The sequence below is a fragment of the Pseudophryne corroboree genome, chromosome 7 (genome assembly GCF_028390025.1).
Source record: "Pseudophryne corroboree isolate aPseCor3 chromosome 7, aPseCor3.hap2, whole genome shotgun sequence".
Classification (NCBI taxonomy): Eukaryota; Metazoa; Chordata; class Amphibia; order Anura; family Myobatrachidae; genus Pseudophryne; species Pseudophryne corroboree.
The window spans coordinates 442,490,089-442,516,344 of NC_086450.1; the positions used below are offsets into that span (position 1 = coordinate 442,490,089).

The 26,256-nt window shown below is 45.9% G+C and overlaps 1 protein-coding gene across 1 annotated transcript in view; it reads left to right on the top strand.

The window, feature by feature from the left end:
• The first annotated feature begins 293 nt into the window (after nt 1-293).
• GRAP (GRB2 related adaptor protein) overlaps nt 294-26,256 on the top strand; it is a 159,092-nt gene continuing 133,129 nt past the window's right edge. The window contains exons 1-2 of the mRNA XM_063934935.1: nt 294-712; nt 1,280-1,598. Of these exons, the coding sequence (XP_063791005.1) occupies nt 1,521-1,598 (78 nt within the window). The 5' untranslated portion in view covers nt 294-712; nt 1,280-1,520. The remainder of the gene's footprint in view (nt 713-1,279; nt 1,599-26,256) is intronic.

Genomic DNA, 26,256 nt, shown 5'->3' on the forward strand with positions numbered 1-26,256 from the left:
GGTAAGCGTTGTTGCGACCCGGCGGAGAGTTGTTGGAGCGACTCTTTCCAATATGCGTGTAAGATGCTGTTAGGAAAGATCAGTCAGAAAACGTAGTAAGACTATACAAATAAAATAAGAAAGCTTAGGGCTGCCAAAAACAGCAGCCCTGTGACCATGATCCGGCTCCTGCCGCACCAAACAAAAAACTGATTTGCCTGAGCCAGTAGGCGAGGATATATGGACGGGCCCATTGCATCCTGGGAGGACTGAAAGCTTGTGATCGTTTGGTGCCATTCCGCTGTCGCTCTGTCATATCCCATTGTTATCCTGTGGATAACCTGTGGACCCTGCCAGAGAAAAGGTTCTTAGCAGATGTTTGGCCAAAAGACACAGATTCAGGCCTCTATCTTTTAGTTTAAGGATGCTGTAACATTGGATTTGTCACAGAATAAAAAAAATTTTTTCCAGTGACTCTGATCACACCAAAGACCGAGACAGTGTGGAAGGACACATTTGTGTTGTCTACCCAGTGTTGTCACAAGCTCTTGTGTTTTGGCAGTGTGTTTTACAGTAACATCCTGTTTGTCTTTATCTAAAAAAAAAAAAAGGTTAAGGTTGCTAGAAGAGAAAAAACTCTTCCTTTGCAAGATCAGCAGAGCAGAGAAAGACTTCAGCCGCAAGTCCTGACTTCCAGCCGTCACCAGAAGAGACCTTGTAGTGCGCTGAGCAGGTGAGATGGGCAGAGGGTTTGACCGGTGTATGTGGCAGACTTTGCAGCAGGTGTGTAGGGAGCTCTGTGGTTGTCTGATGATAGAGACTTGGGGTAACACATCTCCTCTAAGAGGCCCAATGGACATGTTTGTGTGTGTGTTTAAACTCTTATAATGCATGAATGATGCTGCTACAGTATATTGGTGTATAATATCTGAATAAAGGGCCTTATTCAGGTTTGTTAGCAAACCAAAAAAGTTAGCAATCGCGTAAAACCATGTTGCATTGCAGGTGGGGCAGATGTAACACGTGCAGAGAGATTTAGGTTTGGGTGGGGTGTGTTCTAACTGAATTCTAAACTGCAATGTAAAAACAAAGCAGCCAGTATTTACCCTGCACAGAAACAATCTAACCCACCCAAATATAACTCTCTCTCTCTGCACGTTACATCTTCCCCACCTGCAGTGCACATGGTTTTGCCCAATTGCTAACTTTTTGTGTTGTGTATAATCATGAGTGTTTGCCTTTAGGCATGATGTCCACAAAACCACTGTCATGCAAATAAATTTTGCTGGTGTCCTCCTAGGCACAGGCTGGTGACTCATTTGCCCAGGAAGGTCTCTGCGTTTGGCTGGACCCATCTGGGTTTTCTGCTGTCGGCCCAGACCTCTTCACGGACATGCTTGAGTCGGTTTCAACTGCCAAGAACTCAGTGCACATGTTCACCACTTGAGAGCACCCACCCACAGATTTTCCAACTGATTTCTCATCTGCTGTAAGGGGGAACTTTAACCCACTGAGTGTCGGAGACTACCCCACCAGACGAGATGGAGGCCGTGGCAATATACAACTTCAAGACCACCGAGAAGGACGAGCTGCCATTTAGCAAAGGAGATATACTGAAGGTAATAGTGGAGCTGGAAAGGCAATATTACTGGGATTAAGGTGTACAAATCAATTAGTTTTATGTAGAGTGTTTATTTCTAAAGGCACAGCTGTTTTACTATATAAGAAAATATATAGAAAATACCCAAAACATAAAAAAGGATCATTAAAATAAAATTATATATATATATATATATATATATACACTCAACACAATATATCTGCATATCTGTATTATTTCTTCTTGTTGTTATTATTAGATAATATGTTTCATTTCTATAATAATAATAATAATAATAATATATTACGATATGTTATTAATAATTATAAATCTATAATAATATTAATAATAATGATAATAATATTTTTATCATGAATACTATATTATTATTATTATTAGATGGTTATGATGTTTACTGATTATTATACTAATAATAATTTTTTAGTATTATTATTATTATTATTATTATTTCTGGAATACATAGTGAATATTTACACAAGTTCATTTACATGTAATGGAATGAGATAAATATAACATTAATATATAATATAATCCAGTTCTCTTACAATATGCTGTAGCTCCGATTGCTTTCTACATTATAAGACTGTCCTCAGTGGCGTAAGTTCGCCCCAGTCGCCCGGAGGCATGATAAATGTTGGTGACCCCCTATATATGGGCACGATGTGCCTGATTCAGACACCTCATTCATGATATCATCCAGTGTGTATGCACAATGTCATTGACGATGTTTGCTCCCGCGCATCATCTGCGACATCATCCGTTGCACCTGACAGGCGATACCGCTTGTGAGGGCCTTGCTGCTGAATGCAACATGGCTCCCACTACCCCCGCCATCTCACTGTGACTGCAGGAGGGGGCAGTAGATGGTAGCACATGCATCAAGCTGCACTGTGTGTGTGTCACTTGTGGGTTGGTGGGTGTTGGGTGTAATAAACATAGGCACTCACAGGAGCCGACAAGGAGACGCCACTCTGGGACTTACCCCTCCATCACATTCAGTAGCGGAACTATCGAGCGGTGGGCCCAGGTGCGACAAAATCTCTCAGGGCCAGAGAAATGGATACCTAGCAACATTGCCGTAACTAGTCATTTTTGCACTGTGTGCAAGAAACGGCATCGGAGCCCCACCCCTGCATGCAAAACAGGGGCAGTCGCGCACAAAAATACGTAGTGGCGTGGCTTTGTGGGGAAGGGGTGTGGCCACAAAATAATACCAATTCATAAAACGGTGCACAGTAGTCTCAATTATTCAAATTACGCCGCACAGTAGCACCACTACACCAGGTAGAGACCCTTTTACACCTTACAGCGGACAGATTCCTCTTTTTACACATTACGGCAGACAGCGTCCCCTTTTTACACATTACGGCAGACAGCATCCCCCTTTTTACACATTACGGCAGACAGCGTCCCCTTTTTACACATAACGGCAGACAGCGTGCCCTTGTTACACATAGCGGCAGACAGCGTACACTTTTTACACATAACGGCAGACAGCGTCCCCCTTTTTACGCATTACGGCAGACAGCGTGCCCTTGTTACACATTACGGCAGACAGCGTCCCCCTTTTTACACATTACGGCAGGCAGATTCAACATTTTTACACATTGCGGCAGGCAGATTCCCCATTTTTACACATTGCGGCAGGCAGATTCCCCATTTTTACACATTGCGGCAGGCAGATTCCCTCTTTTTACACATTGCGGCAGGCAGATTCCCTCTTTTTACACATTGCGGCAGGCAGTCCCCCATTTTTACACATTGCGGCAGGCAGATTCCCCATTTTTACACATTGCGGCAGGCAGATTCCCTCTTTTTACACATTGCGGCAGGCAGTCCCCCATTTTTACACATAGCGGCAAGCAGATTCCCCCTTTTTACACATTGCGGCAGGCAGTCCCCCATTTTTACACATTGCGGCAGGCAGATTCCCCATTTTTACACATTGCGGCAGGCAGATTCCCTCTTTTTACACATTGCGGCAGGCAGTCCCCCATTTTTACACATAGCGGCAAGCAGATTCCCCCTTTTTACACATTGCGGCAGGCAGATTCCCCCTTTTTACACATTGCGGCAGGCAGATTCCCCCTTTTTACACATAGCGGCAGGCAGTCCCCCATTTTTACACATAGCGGCAGGCAGTCCCAAGAAAGAAAGAAAGAAAGAAAGAGACAGAAAGAAAGAAGAATTATACTTACCCTCTCCGCTGGCTCAGGCTCCTCGGTGCAGCTTGACGATTCCCGGGCAGTAGAGAAGGAGGAGGAGGGAGGTGGAGGAGGGAGCCGCAGCAGCGCTGTGTTATTGGTGGAGGCGCTGCTGCTGCTGCCCCTCTGCTTCACTATAGGCTGTTCTCGGAAGACAGCCTATAGTGAAGCAGAGGAGCAGCAGCAGCAGCGCCTCCACCAGTAACAAAGCGCTGCTGCGGCTCCCTCCTTCACCTCCATCCTCCTCCTTCCCCTGTACCGCTGCTCCTCTCCTCTCTCCGGGCGACTGTGCGCTGCGGGCAGCGGTTGCCCGCAGCGCACAGCGGCATGTAATGAGTCAGTTTGACTCATTACATGCTTTGGGCCCCTGGACAGAGGCGGGCCCCAGTGCAACGCACTGGTTGCACTGGCGGTAGTTCCGCCTCTGAGTCACACTAAAGGCACTGATATATAATCAATACAATCACTGACTGAGGGGTGCAATAATGGGTATCATTTATTTAATGATTGCAGATACCACACTCACAGGTGGGTATTCAATTAGCTGCGATAACGGACTTTTCGCTAAAAAAAACAGACTTTTTTCGCGAATCGTGATAACAGCCTATTCAATTATCCGGGAAAATTTATCTGTGTTAATTTTTTCATAAAAGTTGGGAAAAATCCCTATTTTAAGGTAAAAACGTTTGGATATGGTACAGAACCCCTGGGACACCCCCCTTAACGACTAATTAGGCACGTTGAAGTTTTTAATTATTTTTAACTGGCCAATTGTCATTTGGGGGTGAAAAAGTACAACGTGATGGAAATTGCGGTTCAAGGTATGGGACAGGTATATTGGGGTGCTTTATGAGTGGGACAAGTGTTTTTAGGCTTGCAGGTGGGAGTAATCTGTCTGTTACCACTTTTTTTTTTAAAGTACCCTAAAATTATCCAAATATATACTTATACCCATTTTCATGTACCACCAAATTTAAAAAAAATGCATATAACAGCCATTTCACACAATTTAAGTCCCCAAACACTTTTTAATGTGATCTCTAATACACTTCTCTTCTGTTACCCTATGTTAGTTTAGCATTTTTTGGGGTATAGGCTGATTTCCACATTTTCACCTACACTTTTCATTGCAAAAATGTTCATGTGAAACCCGTTTGGACTTGAAGAGGTCGAAAAATGGGAGTGTGCATAACCGCAAAAAGCAGTTTTTGCGTGAAAATGTACGCAAATCCGTGGCTAATTGAATACCCACCACAGTCTTGCCATTGCAATTGCCACCTGTAATTTCTGGTGTTTAAGTCAGTTTAATATTTTACAGTAGGCTGTTTTATTACTTATAATACACTGAATGGTTTTCCAGATGAAGACTAAACTGATGACATCAGAGGTCACTGATTATAAGCGACGCTCATAGTTTATAACAGATATTATTACATTGTAGGCAGCAGATACTATGTATTACTGTGTTTTACTGACCTTTAAATACTGTCCCAGCCCTCCATACTAACTGGGTGCTCCAATTTCAGCCTCACATTATTATGTTGCAACACTAAGTAGTAAACCACACTGGACCTTACCTAGGAGACAGATACTAATGTGCCCCTGCAGCACTGTCCTATTTGCTGTAAGTGGCTATTTTCCGGCCTTACGCATATATACAGTAGCTGCATGCCCACACTATGGTCTTTAAATGGCCACTAGGATAACTGTGCACTAGAGCTCCAAGTGTCCGGCAGATCCCACATTCTTTTTCAGTCAGAAATCCGGGCCTTGGCAAAGTCTCTAGTGCTTTAGACTCCTGGGAACTTCTTTTCTCTTCTGATGGGCTGAGCTATGTAGTTATAAGATAGGGTGTTGCAAGAAATTAGTGGTCATGCACAATCCGTATGCAACAGACCCAATAGTATATGCAGTTGCAGCCACCTTTTGACCACTCCGTAGGCCTTTACCTAAGATATTGGCATCCAAGCAGAAACCGCCATCCGTTGCACCACCTACCAGAGAGGATGTTTTTGTGCAAAGACATAAAAAAATGTCATTTCAACTGCGGGCCAGTAGTCAAGCTTGCCATGAGAAGGGGTTGGTGAGACCAGGGACTGAGACAGTCTACGGCCCACGAGTGCAAAGGAGCGTACCCATGCCCCCATTCCCCCTCCCCACAGAGCTACAACCATCACCCCTCCCTCTGTGTGCACCGCTGTGCTCCCTACCGGTGGCCTATATCTCCTGATGTCTCAGCTGCCCTGTCTGAAGCTTGGTACCTTCATAGATGGCCTTCAGTGAGCTCATAATATGCCAGAATCAGCTTTATCAGTTCCATCAAGTCTTTGGTCAAAACAACAACAAAACATAAGATTTGCAGACAGACAGGATGTTTTCTTCCGCCCGGGGCAGTACACAAATATGCTGTGTATAGACATTTTACGTTGTGTGTCTCACTGTCCTACACAGGCCTCACTCGCAGTCTAGTCTGGACATTTCTGAACATGTGAGGCTCTTTAGAAAGCAAGCCTTCTGACCTCCCTCCATATCTGTGTGTATACCCTTGTTGATGCCTTCCCATACTTCTAATGGTCAAAGGAACACTAGGTGTTACTGCAATCTTACATCAGTTAAAATGCTGTGACATTTTCATGTTGCAGTAAAAATATATAGGTGTCAGTAAATAGCTAACATTCTCACGGCCCTACTAGATTACAGATAGAAATTCCAAAGCAATGGTTTCGATACTGCGTAGGTTTGTGAACAGACAGGGCATTGTCTCTGAGCATGGACCAGTATATAGTTCAGGCGCCTGTGGTGGAAATGAATCAATGTTTTCCTTCTTGTTGAAGTAGCAATCCCAGGGTTTTTTCCCATTAAGTATCACACTGTATACAATTTAAACATTCAACTGATACATCTGCACACACCTGTCATGTGGAGGCAGAGGAGGGAAGATGCAGGGGGAGGATTTAGCAGTGCACAGAACAGACAGATTCAGAGGGGTGTTCCAAAGCGCCGCTGCTCACTGCATCATGTGCCATATGCCTGTGGTTACCATGGTATCACAGAGAAGGCAGAATTACAAACCATTAATACAAGCCTGAAGAAACCAACCAAGTAAAAATGATAAATACAATCATAATTCTTATAGAATGCTAAAGTGCTTACTGCTTAAAAAAATCACCTCAAATTTCTCTAACGTCCTAAGTGGATGCTGGGGACTCCGTAAGGACCATGGGGAATAGCGGCTCCGCAGGAGACTGGGCACATCTAAAGAAAGCTTTAGGACTAACTGGTGTGCACTGGCTCCTCCCCCTATGACCCTCCTCCAAGCCTCAGTTAGATTTCTGTGCCCGACGAGAAGGGTGCACACTAGGGGCTCTCCTGAGCTTCTTAGTGAAAGTTTTAGTTTAGGTTTGTTATTTTCAGTGAGACCTGCTGGCAACAGGCTCACTGCATCGAGGGACTAAGGGGAGAAGAAGCGAACTCACCTGCGTGCGGAGTGGATTGGGCTTCTTGGCTACTGGACATTAGCTCCAGAGGGACGATCACCGGTTCAGCCTGGATGGGTCCCGGAGCCGCGCCGCCGGCCCCCTTACAGAGCCAGAAGAGCGAAGAGGTCCGGAAAAATCGGCGGCAGAAGACGTTCCTGTCTTCAATAAGGTAGCGCACAGCACTGCAGCTGTGCGCCATTGCTCTCAGCACACTTCATACTCCGGTCATTGAGGGTGCAGGGCGCTGGGGGGGGCGCCCTGAGACGCAATAAAACATAAAAATACCTTACATGGCAAAAAAAATGCATCACATATAGCTCCTGGGCTATATGGATGCATTTAACCCCTGCCAGAATATATAAAAAAACGGGTGATAAGGCCGCCGAAAAGGGGGTGGAGCCTATCTCCTCAGCACACTGGCGCCATTTTCCCTCACAGCTCAGTTGGAGGGAAGCTCCCTGGCTCTTCCCTGCACTACAGAAAGGGTTAAAAAAAGAGAGGGGGGCACTAATTAGGCGCAGTATTAAAACATACAGCAGCTATAAGGGGAAAAACACTTACATAAGGTTATCCCTGTATATATATATAGCGCTCTGGTGTGTGCTGGCATACTCTCCCTCTGTCTCCCCAAAGGGCTAGTGGGGTCCTGTCCTCTATCAGAGCATTCCCTGTGTGTGTGCTGTGTGTCGGTACGTTTGTGTCGACATGTATGAGGAGAAAAATGATGTGGAGACGGAGCAGAGTGTCTGTAACAGTGATGTCACCACCTAGGGGGTCGACACCTGAGTGGATGTACTGTTGAAAATTACGTGACAGTGTCAGCTCTGTATAAAAAAACAGTGGTTGACATGAGACAGCCGGCTACTCAGCTTGTGCCTGTCCAGACGTCTCATAGGCCGTCAGGGGCTCTAAAGCGCCCGTTACCTCAGATGGCAGATACAGATGCCGACACGGATACTGACTCCTGTGTCGACGGTGAAGAGACAACCGTGATTTCCAGTAGGGCCACACGTTACATGATTGAGACAATGGAAAATGTTTTATACATTTCTGATAATACGAGTACCACCAAAAAGGGGTATTATGTTCGGTGAGGGAAAAACTACCTGTAGTTTTCCTGAATCTGAGAAATAAAATGAGGTGTGTGATGATGCGTGGGTTTCCCCCCGATAACAATTGATAATTTCTTAAAAAGTATTGGCTGTATACCCTTTCCCGCCAGAGATTAGGGTGCGTTGGGAAACACCCCCTAGGGGGGATAAGGCGCTCACACGCTTGTAAGAACAAGGGCTCTACCCTCTCATGAGATGGCCGCCCTTAAGGATCCTGCTGATAGAAAGCAGGAGGGTATCCAAAAATGTATTCACACACATACTGGTGTTATACTGCGACCAGCAATTGCCTCAGCCTGGAGGTGCAGTGCTGGGTTGGCATGGTCGGATTCCCTGACTGGAAATATTGATATCCTACATAAGGATAGTATATTATTGCCTATAGAGCATTCAAAAGATGCATTTCTATATATGCATGATGCACAGCGGAATATTTGCCGACTGGCATCAAGTATAAGTGCGTTGTCCAATTCTACCAGTAAAATGGTCAGGTGATGCGGATTCCAAACGGCATTTGGAAGTATTGCCTTTGAAAGGGGACATTTGGGGTCGGTCTTTTAGACCTGGTGGCCACGGCAACAACTGGGAAATCCACGTTTGTACCCCAGGTCGCCTCTCAAAATAAGACGCCGTATTAACAGGCGCAGTCCTTTGTTGGCAAGCGGACAAAAGTTTCCTCTTTTCTGCTCGTGACAGAGGGAGAGGAAAAAGGCTGAAGAGATTACCCAGTTCCCAGGAACAGAAATCCTTTCCCGCCTCTGCAAAGCCCTCAGTATGACGCTAGGGCCTTACAAGCTCAGGCACGGTGGGGGCCCGTTCTCAATGAATTTCAGTGCGCAGTGGGCTCACTCGCAAGTAGACCCCTGGATCCTTCAGGTAATATCTCAAGGGTACATATTGAAATTCGAGACGTCTCCCCCTCGCCGTTTCCAAAAGTCGGCTTTACCGACGTCTCCCTCTGACAGGGAGGCAGTTTTGGAAGCCATTCACAAGCTGTATTCCCAGCAGGTGATAATCAAGGTACCCCTCCTGCAACAGGGAACGGGGTATTATTCCACACTATTGTGGTACCGAAGCCAGACGGCTCGGTGAGACCGATTCTAAATCTAAAATCTAAAATCTTTGAACACTTACATACAGAGGTTCAAATTCAAGATTGAGTCACTCAGAGCAGTGATTGCGAACCTGGAAGAAGGGGACTACATGATGTCTCAGGACATCAAGGATGCTTACCTTCATGTCAAAATTTACCCTTCTCACCAAGGGTACCTCAGGTTATGGTACAGAACTGTCACTATCAGTTCAGACGCTGCCGTAGGGATGGTCCACGGCACCCCGATCTTTACCAAGGTAATGGCCGAAATGATATCCCTTCGAAGGAAGGGAATTTTAGTTATCCCTTACCTGGACGATTCCCTGATAAGGGTAAGATCCAGGGAACAGTTGGAAGTCGGTGTAGCACTATCTCAGGTAGTGTTGCGGCAGCACGATTGGATTCTCAATATTCCAAAATCGCAGCTGGTTCCGACGACTTGTCTTCTGTTTCCTAGGGATGTTCCTGGACACAGTCCAGAAAAAAGGTGTTTCTCCCGGAAGAGAAAGCCAGGGAGTTATCCGAGCTAGTCAGGAACCTCCTAAAACCGAACCAAGTCTCAGTGCATCAATGCACAAGGGTTCTGGGTAAAAATGGTGGCTTCCTACGAAGAAATCCCATTCGTTAGATTCCACGCAAGAATTTTCCAGTGGAACCTACTGGACAAATGGTCCGGGTTGCATTTTCAGATGCATCAGCGGATAACCCTGTCACCAAGGACAAGGGTATCCATCATGTGGTGGTTGCAGAGTGCTCATCTTCTAGAGGGCCGCAGATTCGGCATTCAGGACTGGGTCCTGGTGACCACGGATGCCAGCCTGCGAGGCTGGGGAGCAGTCACACAGGGAAGGAATATCCAGGGCTTAGGGTCAAGCCTGGATACATCACTTCACATAAATATCCTGAAGCTAAGGGCCATTTACAATGCTCTAAGCTTAGCAAGACCTCTGCTTCAAGGTCAGCCGGTGTTGATCCAGTCGGACAACATCATGGCAGTCACCCACGTAAACAGACAGGGTGGCACAAGAAGCAGGAGGGCAATGGCAGAAGCTGCAGGGATTCTTCGCTGGGCGGAAAATCATGTGATAGCACTGTCAACAGTATTCATTCCGGGAGTGGACAACTGGGAAGCAGACTTCCTCAGCACGACCTCCACCCGGGAGAGTGGGGACTTCACCCAGAAGTCGTCCACATGATTAAAAAACTCGACAGGTATTGCGCCAGGTCAAGAGACCCTCAGGCAATAGTTGTAGACGCTCTGGTAACACCGTGGGTGTACCAGTCAGTGTATGTGTTCCCTCCTCTGCCTCTCATACCCAAGGTACTGAGATTGATAAGATGGAGAGGAGAAAGCACTATATTCGTGGCTCCGGATTGGCCAAGAAGGACTTGGTAACCGGAACTTCAAGAGATGCTCACGGAGGATCCGTGGCCTCTACCTCTAAGAAGGGACCTGCTCCAGCAAGGACCCTGTCTGTTCCAAGACTTACCGCGGCTGCGTTTGACGGCATGGCGGTTGAACGCCGGATCCTGAAGGAAAAAAGGCATTCCGGATGAAGTCATCCCTATCCTGATCAAAGCCAGGAAGGATGTAACCGCAAAAACATTATCACCGCAATTGGCGAAAATATGTTGCGTGGTGCGAGGCCAGTAAGGCCCGACGGAGGAAATTCAACTGGGTCGATTCCTACATTTCCTGCAAACAGGAGTGTCTATGGGCCTGAAATTGGGGTCCATTAAGGTTCAAATTTCGGCCCTGTCAACTTCCAAAAAGAACTAGCTTCAGTCCCTGAAGTTCAGACGTTTGTAAAAAGGGTCAGGGGCGGAACTACTGGCGGGGCAGGCAGTGCATTGCACTGGGGCCCCGCCGCACTCAAGGGCCCACAGCCGCCGGCCGGCATTACATGAATGAGTCACAATGACTCATTGTATGTCATGCCGCAGCCGCACACCAGCGCTCCCGTGACCCGCCCGTCATAAGGAACGATTCTGGCCACCCGCACACGAAGGAGGGAGGAGGGTCCGTCCCTCCCTCCCTCATATACAAACAGGTCACAGTCTCTCAGTGAAGGAGAGAGCCGCAGCAGCGCTTTGTTACTGGTGGAGGCGCTGCTGCTGCTGCTCCTCTGCTTCACTATAGGCTGTCTCTGAGAACAGCCTATAGGGAAGCAGAGGGGCAGCAGCAGCAGCGCCTCCACCAGTAACACAGCGCTGCTGCGGCTCCCTCCTTCACCTCCCTCCTCCTTCTTCTCTACTGCCCGGGAAGCTGCACCGAGGAGCCTGAGCCAACAGAGAGGGTAAGTATAATTCTTTCTTTCTTTCTTTCTTTCTTTCTTTCTTTCTTTCTTTCTTTCTTTCTTTCTTTCTTTCTTTCTTTCTTTCTTTCTTTCTTTCTTTCTTTCTTTCTTTCTTTCTTTCTTTCTTTCTTTCTTTCTTTCTTTCTTTCTTTCTTTCTCTTTCTTTTTTTATTTGTTGGGACTGCCTGCCGCAATGTGTAAAAAGGGGGGACTGCCTGCCGCTATGTATAAAAATGGGGAATCTGCCTGCCGCTATGTGTAAAAAGGTAGAATCTGCCTGCCGTAATGTGTAAAAAGGGCACGCTATCTGCCGTTATGTGTAAAAGTGTATGGTGTCTGCCGTAATGTGTAAAATGGGGACGCTGTCTGCCGTAATGTGTAAAATGGGGACGCTGTCTGCCGTAATGTGTAAAAAGTGCACGCTGTCTGCCACTATGTGTAACGAGGGCACGCTGTCTGCCGCTATGTGTAACGAGGGCACGCTGTCTGCCATTGTGTAAAAAGTGTATGCTGTCTGCCGCTATGTGTAACGAGGGCACGCTGTCTGCCGTTATGTGTAAAAAGTGCACACTGTCTGCCGTTATGTGTAAAAATGGGAATCTGTTCGCTGTAAGGAGTAAAAGGGTCTCTACCTGGTGTAGTGGTGCTACTGTGCGGCGTAATTTGAAGAATGGAGACTACTGTGCACCGTTTTATGAATTGGTATTATTTTGTGGACACACCCCTTCCCCACGAAGCCACGCCACTATGTATTTTTGCGCGCGCCTACGGCGCGCACTGCCCATGGGGTGGACTTGGATGGGATGGGGGGGGGGGGGCCCAAAGCATTTTGTTGCACCTGGGCCCACCGCTTGCTTGTTCCGCCACTGAAAAGGGTACTGCATATACAGCCTCCTTTTGTGCCTCCAGTGGCACTTTGGGATCTCAATGTAGTTTTGGGTTCCAAAAGTCACATTGGTTTGAACCACTTAAATCTGTGGAGTTAAAATATCTCACATGGAAAGTGGTCATGCTGTTGGCCCTGGCCTGGGCCAGGCGCGTGTCAGAATTGGCGGCTTTATCCTGAAAAAGCCCTTATCTGATTTTCCATCCGGACAGGGCGGAATTGAGGACTCGTCCTCAGTTTCTCCCCAAGGTGGTTTCAGCGTCTCACCTGAACCAACCTATTGGTGGTGCCTGCGGCTACTAGGGACTTGGAGGCCTCCAAGTTGCTAGACGTTGTCAGTGCCCTGAAAATATATGTTTCCAGGACGGCTGGAGTCAGGAAATCTGGCTCGCTGTTTATCCTGTGTGCACCCAACAAGCTGGGTGCTCCTGCTTCTAAGCAGACTATTGCTCGTTGGATTTGTAGTACAATTCAGCTTGCACATTCTGTGGCAGGCCTGCCACAGCCAAAAATCTGTAAATGCCCACTCCACAAGGAAGGTGGGCTCATCTTGGGCGGCTGCCCGAGGGGTCTCGGCTTTACAACTTTGCCGAGCAGCTACTTGGTCAGGAGCAAAATACGTTTGTAAAATTCTACAAAATTGATATCCTGGCTGAGGAGGACCTGGAGTTCTCTCATTTGGTGCTGCAGAGTCATCCGCACTCTCCCGCCCGTTTGGGAGCTTTGGTATAATCCCCATGGTCCTTACGGAGTCCCCAGCATCCACTTAGGACGTTAGAGAAAATAAGAATTTACTTACCGATAATTCTATTTCTCATAGTCCGTAGTGGATGCTGGGCGCCCATCCCAAGTGCGGATTGTCTGCAATACTTGTACATAGTTATTGTTACAAAAATCGGGTTATTATTGTTGTGAGCCATCTTTCAGAGGCTCCTCTGTTATCATGCTGTTAACTGGGTTCAGATCACAGGTTATACGGTGTGATTGGTGTGGCTGGTATGAGTCTTACCCGGGATTCAAAATCCTTCCTTATTGTGTACGCTCGTCCGGGCACAGTATCCTAACTAAGGCTTGGAGGAGGGTCATAGGGGGAGGAGCCAGTGCACACCAGTTAGTCCTAAAGCTTTCTTTAGATGTGCCCAGTCTCCTGCGGAGCCGCTATTCCCCATGGTCCTTACGGAGTCCCCAGCATCCACTACGGACTATGAGAAATAGAATTATCGGTAAGTAAATTCTTATTTTTCATGGCTACTTTTATTGAGCATGATGATACTGTGAATATTATTACTGTAGGGCACATTAATACTACAACTGTGCATGTTATCAGGAATACATTCCTACTGGTTGGCATATTACTATAGGTGTACATGGTATCACATTAGCACTACATGGTATATTACTGGGCATGACATACTGCAAATTAATCACAGACATGTTGGGATTGATTAGAGATATGCACCGGAAATTTTTTGGGTTTTGTGTATTGGTTTTGGATTCGGTTCCGCGGCCGTGTTTTGGATTCGGACGCGTTTTGGCAAAACCTCCCTGAAAATTTTTTGTCGGATACGGGTGTGTTTTGGATTCGGGTGTTTTTTTTTTTAAAAACCCCTCAAAAACAGCTTAAATCATAGAATGTGGGGGTAATTTTGATCCTATAGTATTATTAACCTCAATAACCACAATTTCCACTCATTTCCAGTCTATTCTGAACATCTCACACCTCACCAGTGGCGTAACTACTGCCCCCGCAGTCCTCGCGGTGGCTTGGGGGCGAGGGGCTGCGGGGGCGCCACTGACTTAGAACAGATTGACATGCGGACGAGCGTCCGCATGTCAATCTGCGGTCTCCTCTCCCTCCCTGCTGTGTTGGAGGGACACGGAACGCACATCGCGCGTCTCTCCTGTGTCCCTCCCTGGCTCTCCCCCGGCCGGTCTAAGGAAGTGCCGTTCGTGAGCTCTGATTGGCTCACGAACCGCCACTTCCTTTAATTAGACCAGCGGGGGAGAGCCAGGAGAGACGCAGGAGAGACGCGCGATGCGCTCCGTGTCCCTCCAACACATGGGGGGGGGGGGGGAGCAGGCACTTGGGGCATATACCTGGCACTGTGGGCATATACCTGGCACTGTGGGGGGAAGATCTGGCACTTGGGGCATATACCTGGCACTGGGGGCATATACCTGGCACTGTGGGGGGCAGATCTGGCACTGGGGGCATATACCTGGCACTGTGGGGGGAAGATCTGGCACTTGGGGCATATACCTGGCACTGGGGGCATATACCTGGCACTGTGGGGGGCAGATCTGGCACTGGGGGCATATACCTGGCACTGTGGGGGGAAGATCTGGCACTTGGGGCATATACCTGGCACTGGGGGCATATACCTGGCACTGTGGGGGGCAGATCTGGCACTGGGGCATATACCTGGCACTGTGGGGGGAAGATCTGGCACTGGGGGCATATACCTGGCACTGTGGGGGCAGATCTGGCACTGGGGGCATATACCTGGCACTGTGGGGGGCAGATCTGGCACTGGGGGCATATACCTGGCACTTGGGGCATATACCTGGCACTGTGGGGGGCAGATCTGGCACTGGGGGCATATACCTGGCACTGTGGGGGGCAGATCTGGCACTGGGGGCATATACCTGGCACTTGGGGCATATACCTGGCACTGTGGGGGGCCGTTCTGGCACTGGGGGCATATACCTGGCACTGTGGGGGGAAGATCTGGCACTGGGGGCATATACCTGGCACTGTGGGGGCAGATCTGGCACTGGGGGCATATACCTGGCACTGTGGGGGCAGATCTGGCACTGGGGGCATATACCTGGCACTGTGGGGGCAGATCTGGCACTGGGGGCATATACCTGGCACTGTGGGGGCAGATCTGGCACTGGGGGCATATACCTGGCACTGTGGGGGGAAGATCTGGCACTGGAGGCATATACCTGGCACTGTGGGGGAAGATCTGGCACTGGGGGCATATACCTGGCACTGTGGGGGAATATTTGGCACTGGGGGGAGCAGGCACTGAGGGGGCATATGTGGCACTGTGGGGGAATATTTGGCACTGGGGGGAGCAGGCACTGAGGGGGCATATGTGCATATGTGGCACTGGGGGGGGGTATATGTTGCACTGGGGGCATGTACCTGGCACTGTGGGGGGAATATCTGGCACTGGGGGCATATACCTGGCACTGTGGGGGAATATCTGGCACTGGGGGCATATGTGGCACTGGGAGCATGGCCCTAGCAACAAGCACTACCCCCTAGCAACGAGCATGACACCCAGTGCATGAAACCCCTGGCAACGAGCATGACACCCTGAGCATGAAAACCCCTGGCACCGTGCATGGAACCAAGAGCATGAAACCCCTGTCAACGAGCAGGTAATTTAAAAGTAATTAGAAGCCTTACTGTAGAACTTAATGTGTAATGGGCATTACGGTGTGTGTCATAATGTATCAGGCATTACGGTGTGTTGTATACTATATCACGGGCATTGTGGTATGTGGTATAATGTCTCAGGATCATTGTGGTGTGTGTCATACTGTGTCACAGACATTGTATGTGCTATAATGTATCAGGGGCATTGCAGTGTGTAGCATAATGTATAACGGGCATTGCGATTCCTGTCATAATGTGTCACAGGCATTACGGTGTGTGGCATAATGTGTCTGGGGCATTACAGTGTGTGCATATTGTGTCATGTGCATTATTGTGTGTGGAATAATGTCTAAGGGCCATTGCAGTATGTGGAATAATGTATACTGGGCATTACTATAAGGAGGAAAAATGACAAATAATGTAAGGGCCATGAATCAGGATCATTTTTCTTTCCTGTGGTGGCTAACGTCTGGGCGTGCAGGTTGCAAAACTGGGGTATAAGGTAGTATTTTCCTGCAATGCCACGCCCTCCACGCAAAGCCACGCCCATTCCGACAAAACCACACCCCCTTTTTGCATTTTTCTACCTTTGCTAGTGCCAATTATGGGGGGGTGGGGCGCCGAAGGATTTTTTGGCTTGGGGGAGAAAAATTTCTAGTTACGCCACTGCACCTCACAATACTATTTTTAGTCCTAAAATTTGCACCGAGGTTGCTTGATGACTAAGCAAAGCGACCCCAGAGGGCGGCACAAACACCTGGCCCATCTAGGAGTGGCACTGCAGTGTCAGACAGGATGGCACTTAAAAAAATTGGCCCCAAACATCACATGATGCAAAGAAAAGAGAAAAAGAGGTGCACTGTGGTCGGTGGACGGCTAAGCTAAGCGACACAAACACCTCAATATCACAGGAATTATTTGTTCTAATCAATGGTATTATTGGTCCAAATCACTGGAAGAAAATGACAAAATCACTGGAATTATTCGTTCTAATCAATGGTATTATTGGTCCAAATCACTGGAAGAAAATGACAAAATCACTGGAATTATTCGTTCTAATCAATGGTATTATTGGTCCAAATCACTGGAAGAAAATGACAAAATCACTGGAATTATTAATTCTAATCAATGGTATTATTGGTCCAAATCACTGGAAGAAAATGACAAAATCACTGGAATTATTCGTTCTAATCAATGGTATTATTAGTCCAAATCACTGGAAGAAAATTACAAAATCACTGGAATTATTCGTTCTAATCAATGGTATTATTGGTCCAAATCACTGGAAGAAAATGTCAAAATCACTGGAATTATTCGTTCTAATCGATGGTATTATTGGTCCAAATCACTGGAAGAAAATGACAAAATCACTGGAATTATTCGTTCTAATCAATGGTATTATTGGTCCAAATCACTGGAAGAAAATGACAAAATCACTGGAATTATTCGTTCTAATCAATGGTATTATTGGTCCAAATCACTGGAAGAAAATGACAAAATCACTGGAATTATTCGTTCTAATCAATGGTATTATTGGTCCAAATCACTGGAAGAAAATGACAAAATCACTGGAATTATTAATTCTAATCAATGGTATTATTGGTCCAAATCACTGGAAGAAAATGACAAAATCACTGGAATTATTCGTTCTAATCAATGGTATTATTAGTCCAAATCACTGGAAGAAAATTACAAAATCACTGGAATTATTCGTTCTAATCAATGGTATTATTGGTCCAAATCACTGGAAGAAAATGTCAAAATCACTGGAATTATTCGTTCTAATCGATGGTATTATTGGTCCAAATCACTGGAAGAAAATGACAAAATCACTGGAATTATTCGTTCTAATCAATGGTATTATTGGTCCAAATCACTGGAAGAAAATGACAAAATCACTGGAATTATTCGTTCTAATCAATGGTATTATTGGTCCAAATCACTGGAAGAAAATGGAATGGGTGGATACTTGCAGTGACACAGAGCTGCAAGATACAGCAATGGCCTACTGTACACAACTATATACTGTTGGGTCACCAAAATGCTGCACTGTAATACTATATATACTGCTCACAAAAATGCTGCACAGATATGGAATGAATACTTGCAGTGACACAGAGCTGCAAGATACAGCAATGGCCTACTGTACACAACTATATACTGTTTGGTCAGGGCCGAAACTAGGGGGGGGGGGGGCCCTTGGGGGGCACGTGCCCCGGGTGCTGGGCTGTAGGGTGCGCTATTGAGCCCAGTTCTTGTGTAACAATAGCTTCCGCTGGCTCCCCGACAGCAACTGACCTGCTGTAGGGAGCCAGCAGCACTAGACGCGGCTCCCTGGGCTTCTGGGATGCGGACGGCGGCACATCGCGCGTGTGACATCATGACGTCGCACGTGCATGTGACGTCACACGCACGCACCCGGCTAGAGAGAGGACGGAGCCGGAGGCGGGATTCTCTGGCGCAGCGGCCGCATCTATCACCACACTATCAGCAACGGGGGCCGGGGCTAACATGCTTGGCCGCAGAGTACGATATACACTGTGACTGGCTCACTGACAGGTAAAAAAAATGTTAAACCAGTATCCCACATTAATATATATATATATATATATGCCTATTTTTGTATGAATATGACAGCAACTTTTGGCTCTTGTCCTGTTTCTCCGCCGTAAGTGCCGCCTGCACAGACGTTTTATGTTTGAGGAATAAGTTTCTTTCTTCAATTGGAGAGCACCGGCATGCTTTATGCGAATCATTTGAAGTAATTGGAGTGCCGCCTGACTGGCTGTTCTATGTATGTGTATATATATATATATATATATATATATATATATATATATATATAATTTATATAAATATATATTATACATATATATATATGTTATACACATATAGATATATAAATATATCGGCACTCAGGCAGGTCTTTTTAAGTGTTACAAATTTGGATATTTGATGGTGTTATTTAAGAAACCATTCAATATTTTTAAGGGATGTCAGAAAGGATGTCAGAAAGGCCATCATTCATGGTTGAAAAATGTCTGAAAGGCAAAGTGTACAGTTGTGGGGTTTTCTGTGTTTTTTATTTATTATTTTATTTATTTATGTTTTTATTTAAAAAAATGTATTCATTATTTTAATTTTTTTTGTGGGGTGGGGTGGGGGGCGCCAAATTACTGCCTTACCCCGGGTGACAGGAATCCTAGTTTCGGCCCTGGTTTGGTCACCAAAATGCTGCACTGTAATACTATATATACTGCTCACAAAAATGCAGCACAGATATGGAATGGATACTTGCAGTGACACAGAGCTGCAAGATACAGCAATGGCCTACTGTACACAACTATATACTGTTGGGTCACCAAAATGCTGCACTGTAATACTATATATACTGCTCACAAAAATGCAGCACAGATATGGAATGGATACTTGCAGTGACACAGAGCTGCAATATACAGCAATGGCCTACTGTACACAACTATATACTGTTGGGTCACCAAAATGCTGCACTGTAATACTATATATACTGCTCACAAAAATGCAGCACAGATATGGAATGGATACTTGCAGTGACACAGAGCTGCAAGATACAGCAATGGCCTACTGTACACAACTATATACTGTTGGGTCACCAAAATGCTGCACTGTAATACTATATACTGCTCACAAAAATGCAGCACAAATATGGAATGGATACGTGCAGTGACACAGAGCTGCAAGATACAGCAATGGCCTACTGTACACAACTATATACTGTTGGGTCACCAAAATGCTGCACTGTAATACTATATACTGCTCACAAAAATGCAGCACAAATATGGATTGGATACGTGCAGTGACACAGAGCTGCAAGATACAGCAATGGCCTACTGTACACAACTATATACTGTTGGGTCACCAAAATGCTGCACTGTAATACTATATATACTGCTCACAAAAATGCAGCACAGATATGGAATGGATACTTGCAGTGATGCAGAGCTGCAAGATGCAGCAATGGCCTACTGTACACAATTATAAACTGTTGGGTCACCAAAATGCTGCACTGTAATACTATATACTGCTCACAAAAATGCAGCACAAATATGGAATGGATACGTGCAGTGACACAGAGCTGCAAGATACAGCAATGGCCTACTGTACACAACTATATACTGTTGGGTCACCAAAATGCTGCACTGTAATACTATATATATACTGCTCACAAAAATGCAGCACAGATATGGAATGGATACTTGCAGTGACACAGAGCTGCAAGATACAGCAATGGCCTACTGTACACAACTATATACTGTTGGGTCACCAAAATGCTGCACTGTAATACTATATATACTGCTCACAAAAATGCTGCACAGATATGGAATGGATACTTGCAGTGACACAGAGCTGCAAGATACAGTAATGGCCTACTGTACACAACTATATACTGTTGGGTCACCAAAATGCTGCACTGTAATACTATATACTGCTCACAAAAATGCAGCACAAATATGGAATGGATACGTGCAGTGACACAGAGCTGCAAGATACAGCAATGGCCTACTGTACACAACTATATACTGTTGGGTCACCAAAATGCTGCACTGTAATACTATATATACTGCTCACAAAAATGCAGCACATATATGGAATGGATACTTGCAGTGACACAGAGCTGCAAGATACAGCAATGGCCTACTGTACACAACTATATACTGTTGGGTCACCAAAATGCTGCACTGTAATACTATATACTGCTCACAAAAATGCAGCACAAATATGGAATGGATACGTGCAGTGACACAGAGCTGCAAGATACAGCAATGGCCTACTGTACACAACTATATACTGTTGGGTCACCAAAATGCTGCACTGTAATACTATATATACTGCTCACAAAAATGCTGCACAGATATGGAATGGATACTTGCAGTGACACAGAGCTACAAGATACAGCAATGGCCTACTGTACACAACTATATACTGTTGGGTCACCAAAATGCTGCACTGTAATACTATATACTGCTCACAAAAATGCAGCACAAATATGGAATGGATACTTGCAGTGACACGGAGCTGCAAGATACAGCAATGGCCTACTGTACACAACTATATACTGTTGGGTCACCAAAATGCTGCACTGTAATACTATATACTGCTCACAAAAATGCAGCACAAGTATGGAATGGATACGTGCAGTGACACAGAGCTGCAAGATACAGCAATGGCCTACTGTACACAACTATATACTGTTGGGTCACCAAAATGCTGCACTGTAATACTATATACTGCTCACAAAAATGCAGCACAGATATGGAATGGATACTTGCAGTGACACAGTGCTGCAAGATACAGTAATGGCCTACTGTGTTGTACTACTATATGTATAATTAATTATATACTGGTGGTCCCCAGTCCCCACAATAAAGCACACTGAGCACAGATACAGTATTTGCAGCACACTGAGCACAGATATGGAGCGTTTTCAGGCAGAGAACGTAGATATTTTCAGCACACTGAGCACAGATATTTGCAGCACACTGAGCACAGATATTTGCAGCACACTGAGCACAGATTACGGAGCTTTTCAGGGAGAGAACGCAGCCACGTCCTCTCCGTTCAATCTACAATGCACGAGTGAAAATGGCGGCGACGCGCGGCTCTTTATATAGAATACGAATCTCGCGAGAGTCCGACAGCGGGATGATGACGTTCGGCCTCGTTCAGGTTCACCGAGCAAGGCAGGAAGATCCGAGGCTGCCTCGGAACCGTGTAAAATGGGTGAAGTTCGGGGGGGTTCGGATCTTGAGGAACCGAACCCGCTCATCTCTAGTATTGATATTAGTGAACCCTAGTGTTAGACCTGATGAATACAGTGCTGGACACTGGGCTTCTGTGCATATAATATACTGGACATTATAAAGGAGATATCATATGTTGGAAATTGATTGGTCATTGATGGGTTGGGATGCTGCCAAGTAGGGTGGTAAGGGGTGGTACGGAGTACCATTAAGAAATATAGTGGTGGTACTCAGTAACATAAGCCCACCACTGGGGCATCTTTTATAAGGGGCATTTTTGTGTGTGGGACATAAAATGGTGTCAGTGGCATAACTGTGTGTGGCATAATATGTAGTGGGCAATGTGTAAAGGGTGTTACGGTGTCTGGCATCATGTGGAATGGGTATTACGGTGTGTGGCATAATGTGTAATAAGCATGAGCTTTACGGTGTGTGTGGTATAATATGTAAGGCATTACGGTGTGTGGCATAATGTGTAATGGGCATAATGTGTAATCGGTGTTACGGTGTGTGGCATAATGTGTAATGGGCATTACAGTGTGTGGCATAATGTGTAATAGGCATTACGGCATTTGGCACAACGTGTAAGGGGCATTATGGTGTGTGGCATTATGTGGACATGCCCCTATTGTCATGTAGCCACTCCCCTAGTTTTGTGTGACCACACCCCCTCATGACACGTGACCACTCCCATTTTTACTATCACTGCCACTAAGAAAAAATTTCTACTTGCACCACTGGATGCTGGGCAGTGTCAGTGTATTTTGTAGGAAAATACAGAAACACGCCCTAAATAGGGTGATGCTTGCTGGTTTGCATAACAAGGTTCTCATTTAATAGTGCTCCCCGGTGACATTGGTGAGGGCTCTGCTTAACTACATGTTACTTTTCCTATTTGTTAGGTACAAGTACTGTGCTGTATGTTGGTGGTTTAGGTCTATTTATGAATCAGTGAAAGAGTGGAGAAGTAAGCCAGTGGCGAAGTTGTCCATGGCAACCAATCAGCTGCTACGTATAAATTTATAGAATGCACTTTATAAATGTTACCTCAACACTCATTGGTTGCCATGGGCAACTTCTCCACTGGCTCACTTCTTCACTGCTTAGTACATCTACCCCTAGTCTTCATTTTACTGTTTTTCAGTCATCTGGTTATGTTGTCATGTCTATCTGTTCTACTGCTTTAGGTCAGAAACTTATATATGGGTCTGTTTACTGTTAAGTGGTGATAGGACGAGATGCAGTCAGTTTACCTTCAATCAAAATCCCAACGTTCAAAATCCCGACACCAATTGACCGATGGTCAAAATCCCGACAAGGTCAAAATCCTGACATGGACAAAATACCAACATTTAAAATACCGACAAGGTCAAAATACTGACATGTAAAATGCTGACAGGTCAAAATACCCAAATGACCCTGATCAAAAGTTTACATACCCTGGAGATTTTGGCCTGATAACATGCACACAATTTGACACAAACGGGTTTGAATGGCTACTAAAGGTAACCCTCCTCACATGTGATCTGTTTGCTTGTAATCAGTGTGTGTGTATAAAAGGTCAGTGAGTTTCTGGACTCCTGAAAGACACTTGCATCTTTCATCTAGTGCTGCACTGACGTGTCTGGATTCTGAGTCATGGGGAAAGCAAAAGAATTGTCAAAGGATTTGCGGGAAAAGGTTATTGAACTGTATAAAACAGGAAAGGGATATACAAAGATATCCAAGCAATTGAGAATGCCAATCAGCAGTGTTCAAACTCTAATTAAGAAGTGGAAAATGAGGGATTCTGTGGAAACCAAATCACGGTCAGGTAGACCAACAAAAATTTCTGCCACAACTGCCAGGAAAATTGTTCAGGATGCAAAGAAACATCCACAAATAACTTCAGCTGAAATACAGGACTCTCTGAAAAAAAGTGGTGTGGTTGTTTCAAGATGCACAATAAGGAGGCATTTGAAGAAAAATGGGCTGCATGGTCGAGTCGCCAGAAGAAAGCCATTAATGATTTGGTCACTACGAAGTCTAAAGGCCATTACTCACTACTTATTCTTCTAGATCTATCTGCTGCATTTGACACTGTAGACCACTCTCTTCTCATACAGACATTACAATCCCTAGGTCTTAAAGACACAGCCCTTTCTTGGTTCCTATCCTACCTATCTAATCGCTCCTTCAGTGTTCGCTTCTCTGAATCTACCTCCTCTTTGCTACCTCTTTCAGTTGGAGTACCGCAAGGCTCAGTCTTGGGTCCTCTGCTTTTCTCTATCTATACCTCATCTCTTGTTAAACTAATCATCTCTTTTGGTTTTCAGTATCATCTGTACGCAGATGATACTCAAATCTACCTATCCTCCCCTGACTTGTCCCTATCTGTACTGGACCGTGTCACTGAATGCCTTTCTGCCATTTCATCCTGGATGACATCTCGCCACCTCAAACTGAATATTTCAAAGACAGAGTTAATTATATTTCCACCGGACAATAGTAGGTACCAACCTGATATCTCTATCACTGTTGAAAACTCGACTATCTACCCTACCCCACAAGCTCGCTGCCTAGGTGTCATGCTTGACTCTGATCTGTCCTTTGTTCCCCACATTCAATCTGTCTCAAGATCATGTTACATGCATCTAAAAAACATATCCAAAATACGACCATACCTTACACAAGACACTGCTAAAACTCTAATCCACGCTCTCATTATCTCCCGCATAGATTATTGCAATAGTCTCCTAACTGATCTTCCCAAAACGAAACTCTCACCACTACAATCCATTCTGAATGCAGCGGCGAGGCTTTTCTTCCTCGCTAGACGTTCATCGTCTGCAGATCCACTCTGTCAGTCCCTCCATTGGTTACCTGTACTCTACCGCATTCAATATAAAATACTTTTATTCACACACAAGGCCATTAACCAAACTACACCAACGTACATCACTTTGCTTATCTCAAAATATCTCCCAACCCGACCTCTTCGCTCACAAGACCTGCGTCTCTCATCCACACTCATTACTCGCTCCGACTCACGATTGCAGGACTTTCATCAGGCTGCACCCACTATGTGGAATGCCCTACAAGTTCGATACTTTGGCCTCTGAGGACCTTCAGTTTGGTCAATCAGTTCTGCAGGAACCTCAGCACTCTCCCACCTGGTTCGGATCCAAATGAAAATTGTCCTGTTCCAATTGGTGTCACCTGACGCATTTCGCTGCATAAGGCTTGTATGGGAGAAACCATGGACTCTGTCATTCTATGAAAGACTCCTCAAATTGGACCTATATTGGACTTCATCTAAGGACACCATTTGGAACGGACTCTATATACTGCAATACGCTATATGTCCTGACCCAATATATCGGGTAAACCATTCATTTTTAAATTTACATGAATTCATGTGGCATATAAATCACTACATAGGATACTGTTTTTAATAAATTGTTTTTTCTTTTTAAAATTGACATATTATTGTAATTAATTGTTCTTTCCTCTCGAGCACAGCCTCCCCCTCTTTTTCTTGTTGTGTTGCTGTATATTGGGAGTGACTTCCCTTTACATATTGGCTGCTGCTTAGCAGGGCAGTTCATGTCATAGCACCTAAATATCTTTGGATACAACCCCTTTTAAATGCACAATTAACCCACAAAGAGCCCTTCAAGAGACACAGAGATAGCCTGAGCCAGCACACAGCGCCTCTATTTCTAATGCCAAGCTTAGCCGGGTCGCAGATTGGGGGCTTAGTACACTAGTAAGCACTCCCCCCCCCCCCCCCCCCCCTGCTATGACCCCCTGGAACCGCTGAGGTAATCTGGAGTCTCTCCGGAGAAGCTGCGCATCCCTGTCAGTCAGCGTCTGTGTTCACTGCAGAGGGAAAATGGCGCTGGTGAGCTGCTGGATCCATTCATAGTGAAGCCCCGCCCCGTCAATGGAGCGCGGTCTTCCCTCTCTTTTTTATACTGGCTGAGGTCATTTTAGTGCTTAAAATGGAGTCAGTCCCCTTTTAAGTCTGTAATGCCAATCTGGGTACTGTGTACACCCGTAGTGTACTTAGACTCAGTTCGCTCCCTCAGAAGCAGTGTGTACACACTGTGTACTGAGTCTGGAGACCCCGCTGCCCCCATAGAAGCTGTGCGTCTCCGTACCCTCATTCCGCCATAATGGCCGGCGACCCGCTAACTGGGACGCCGGCTTAGTACTCACCACTCTTCTATCTTCTGGCTCTGTTAGGGGTGGCGGCGTGCTGCGGGAATGTACGCTCGCCATGGTGGGGCGTGCAAATAGTTCGCTCAGGAGCTAGTGTCCTGTCAGAGGGGAACAGGACCATTAACCCTTCAAGAGGTTGGGCCGTTCCCCCCCAAAGTCCCAAGAAGCAGGCAGGCTTGTGCCAACCAGTCCTGCCTGAAAATAACAAACATAT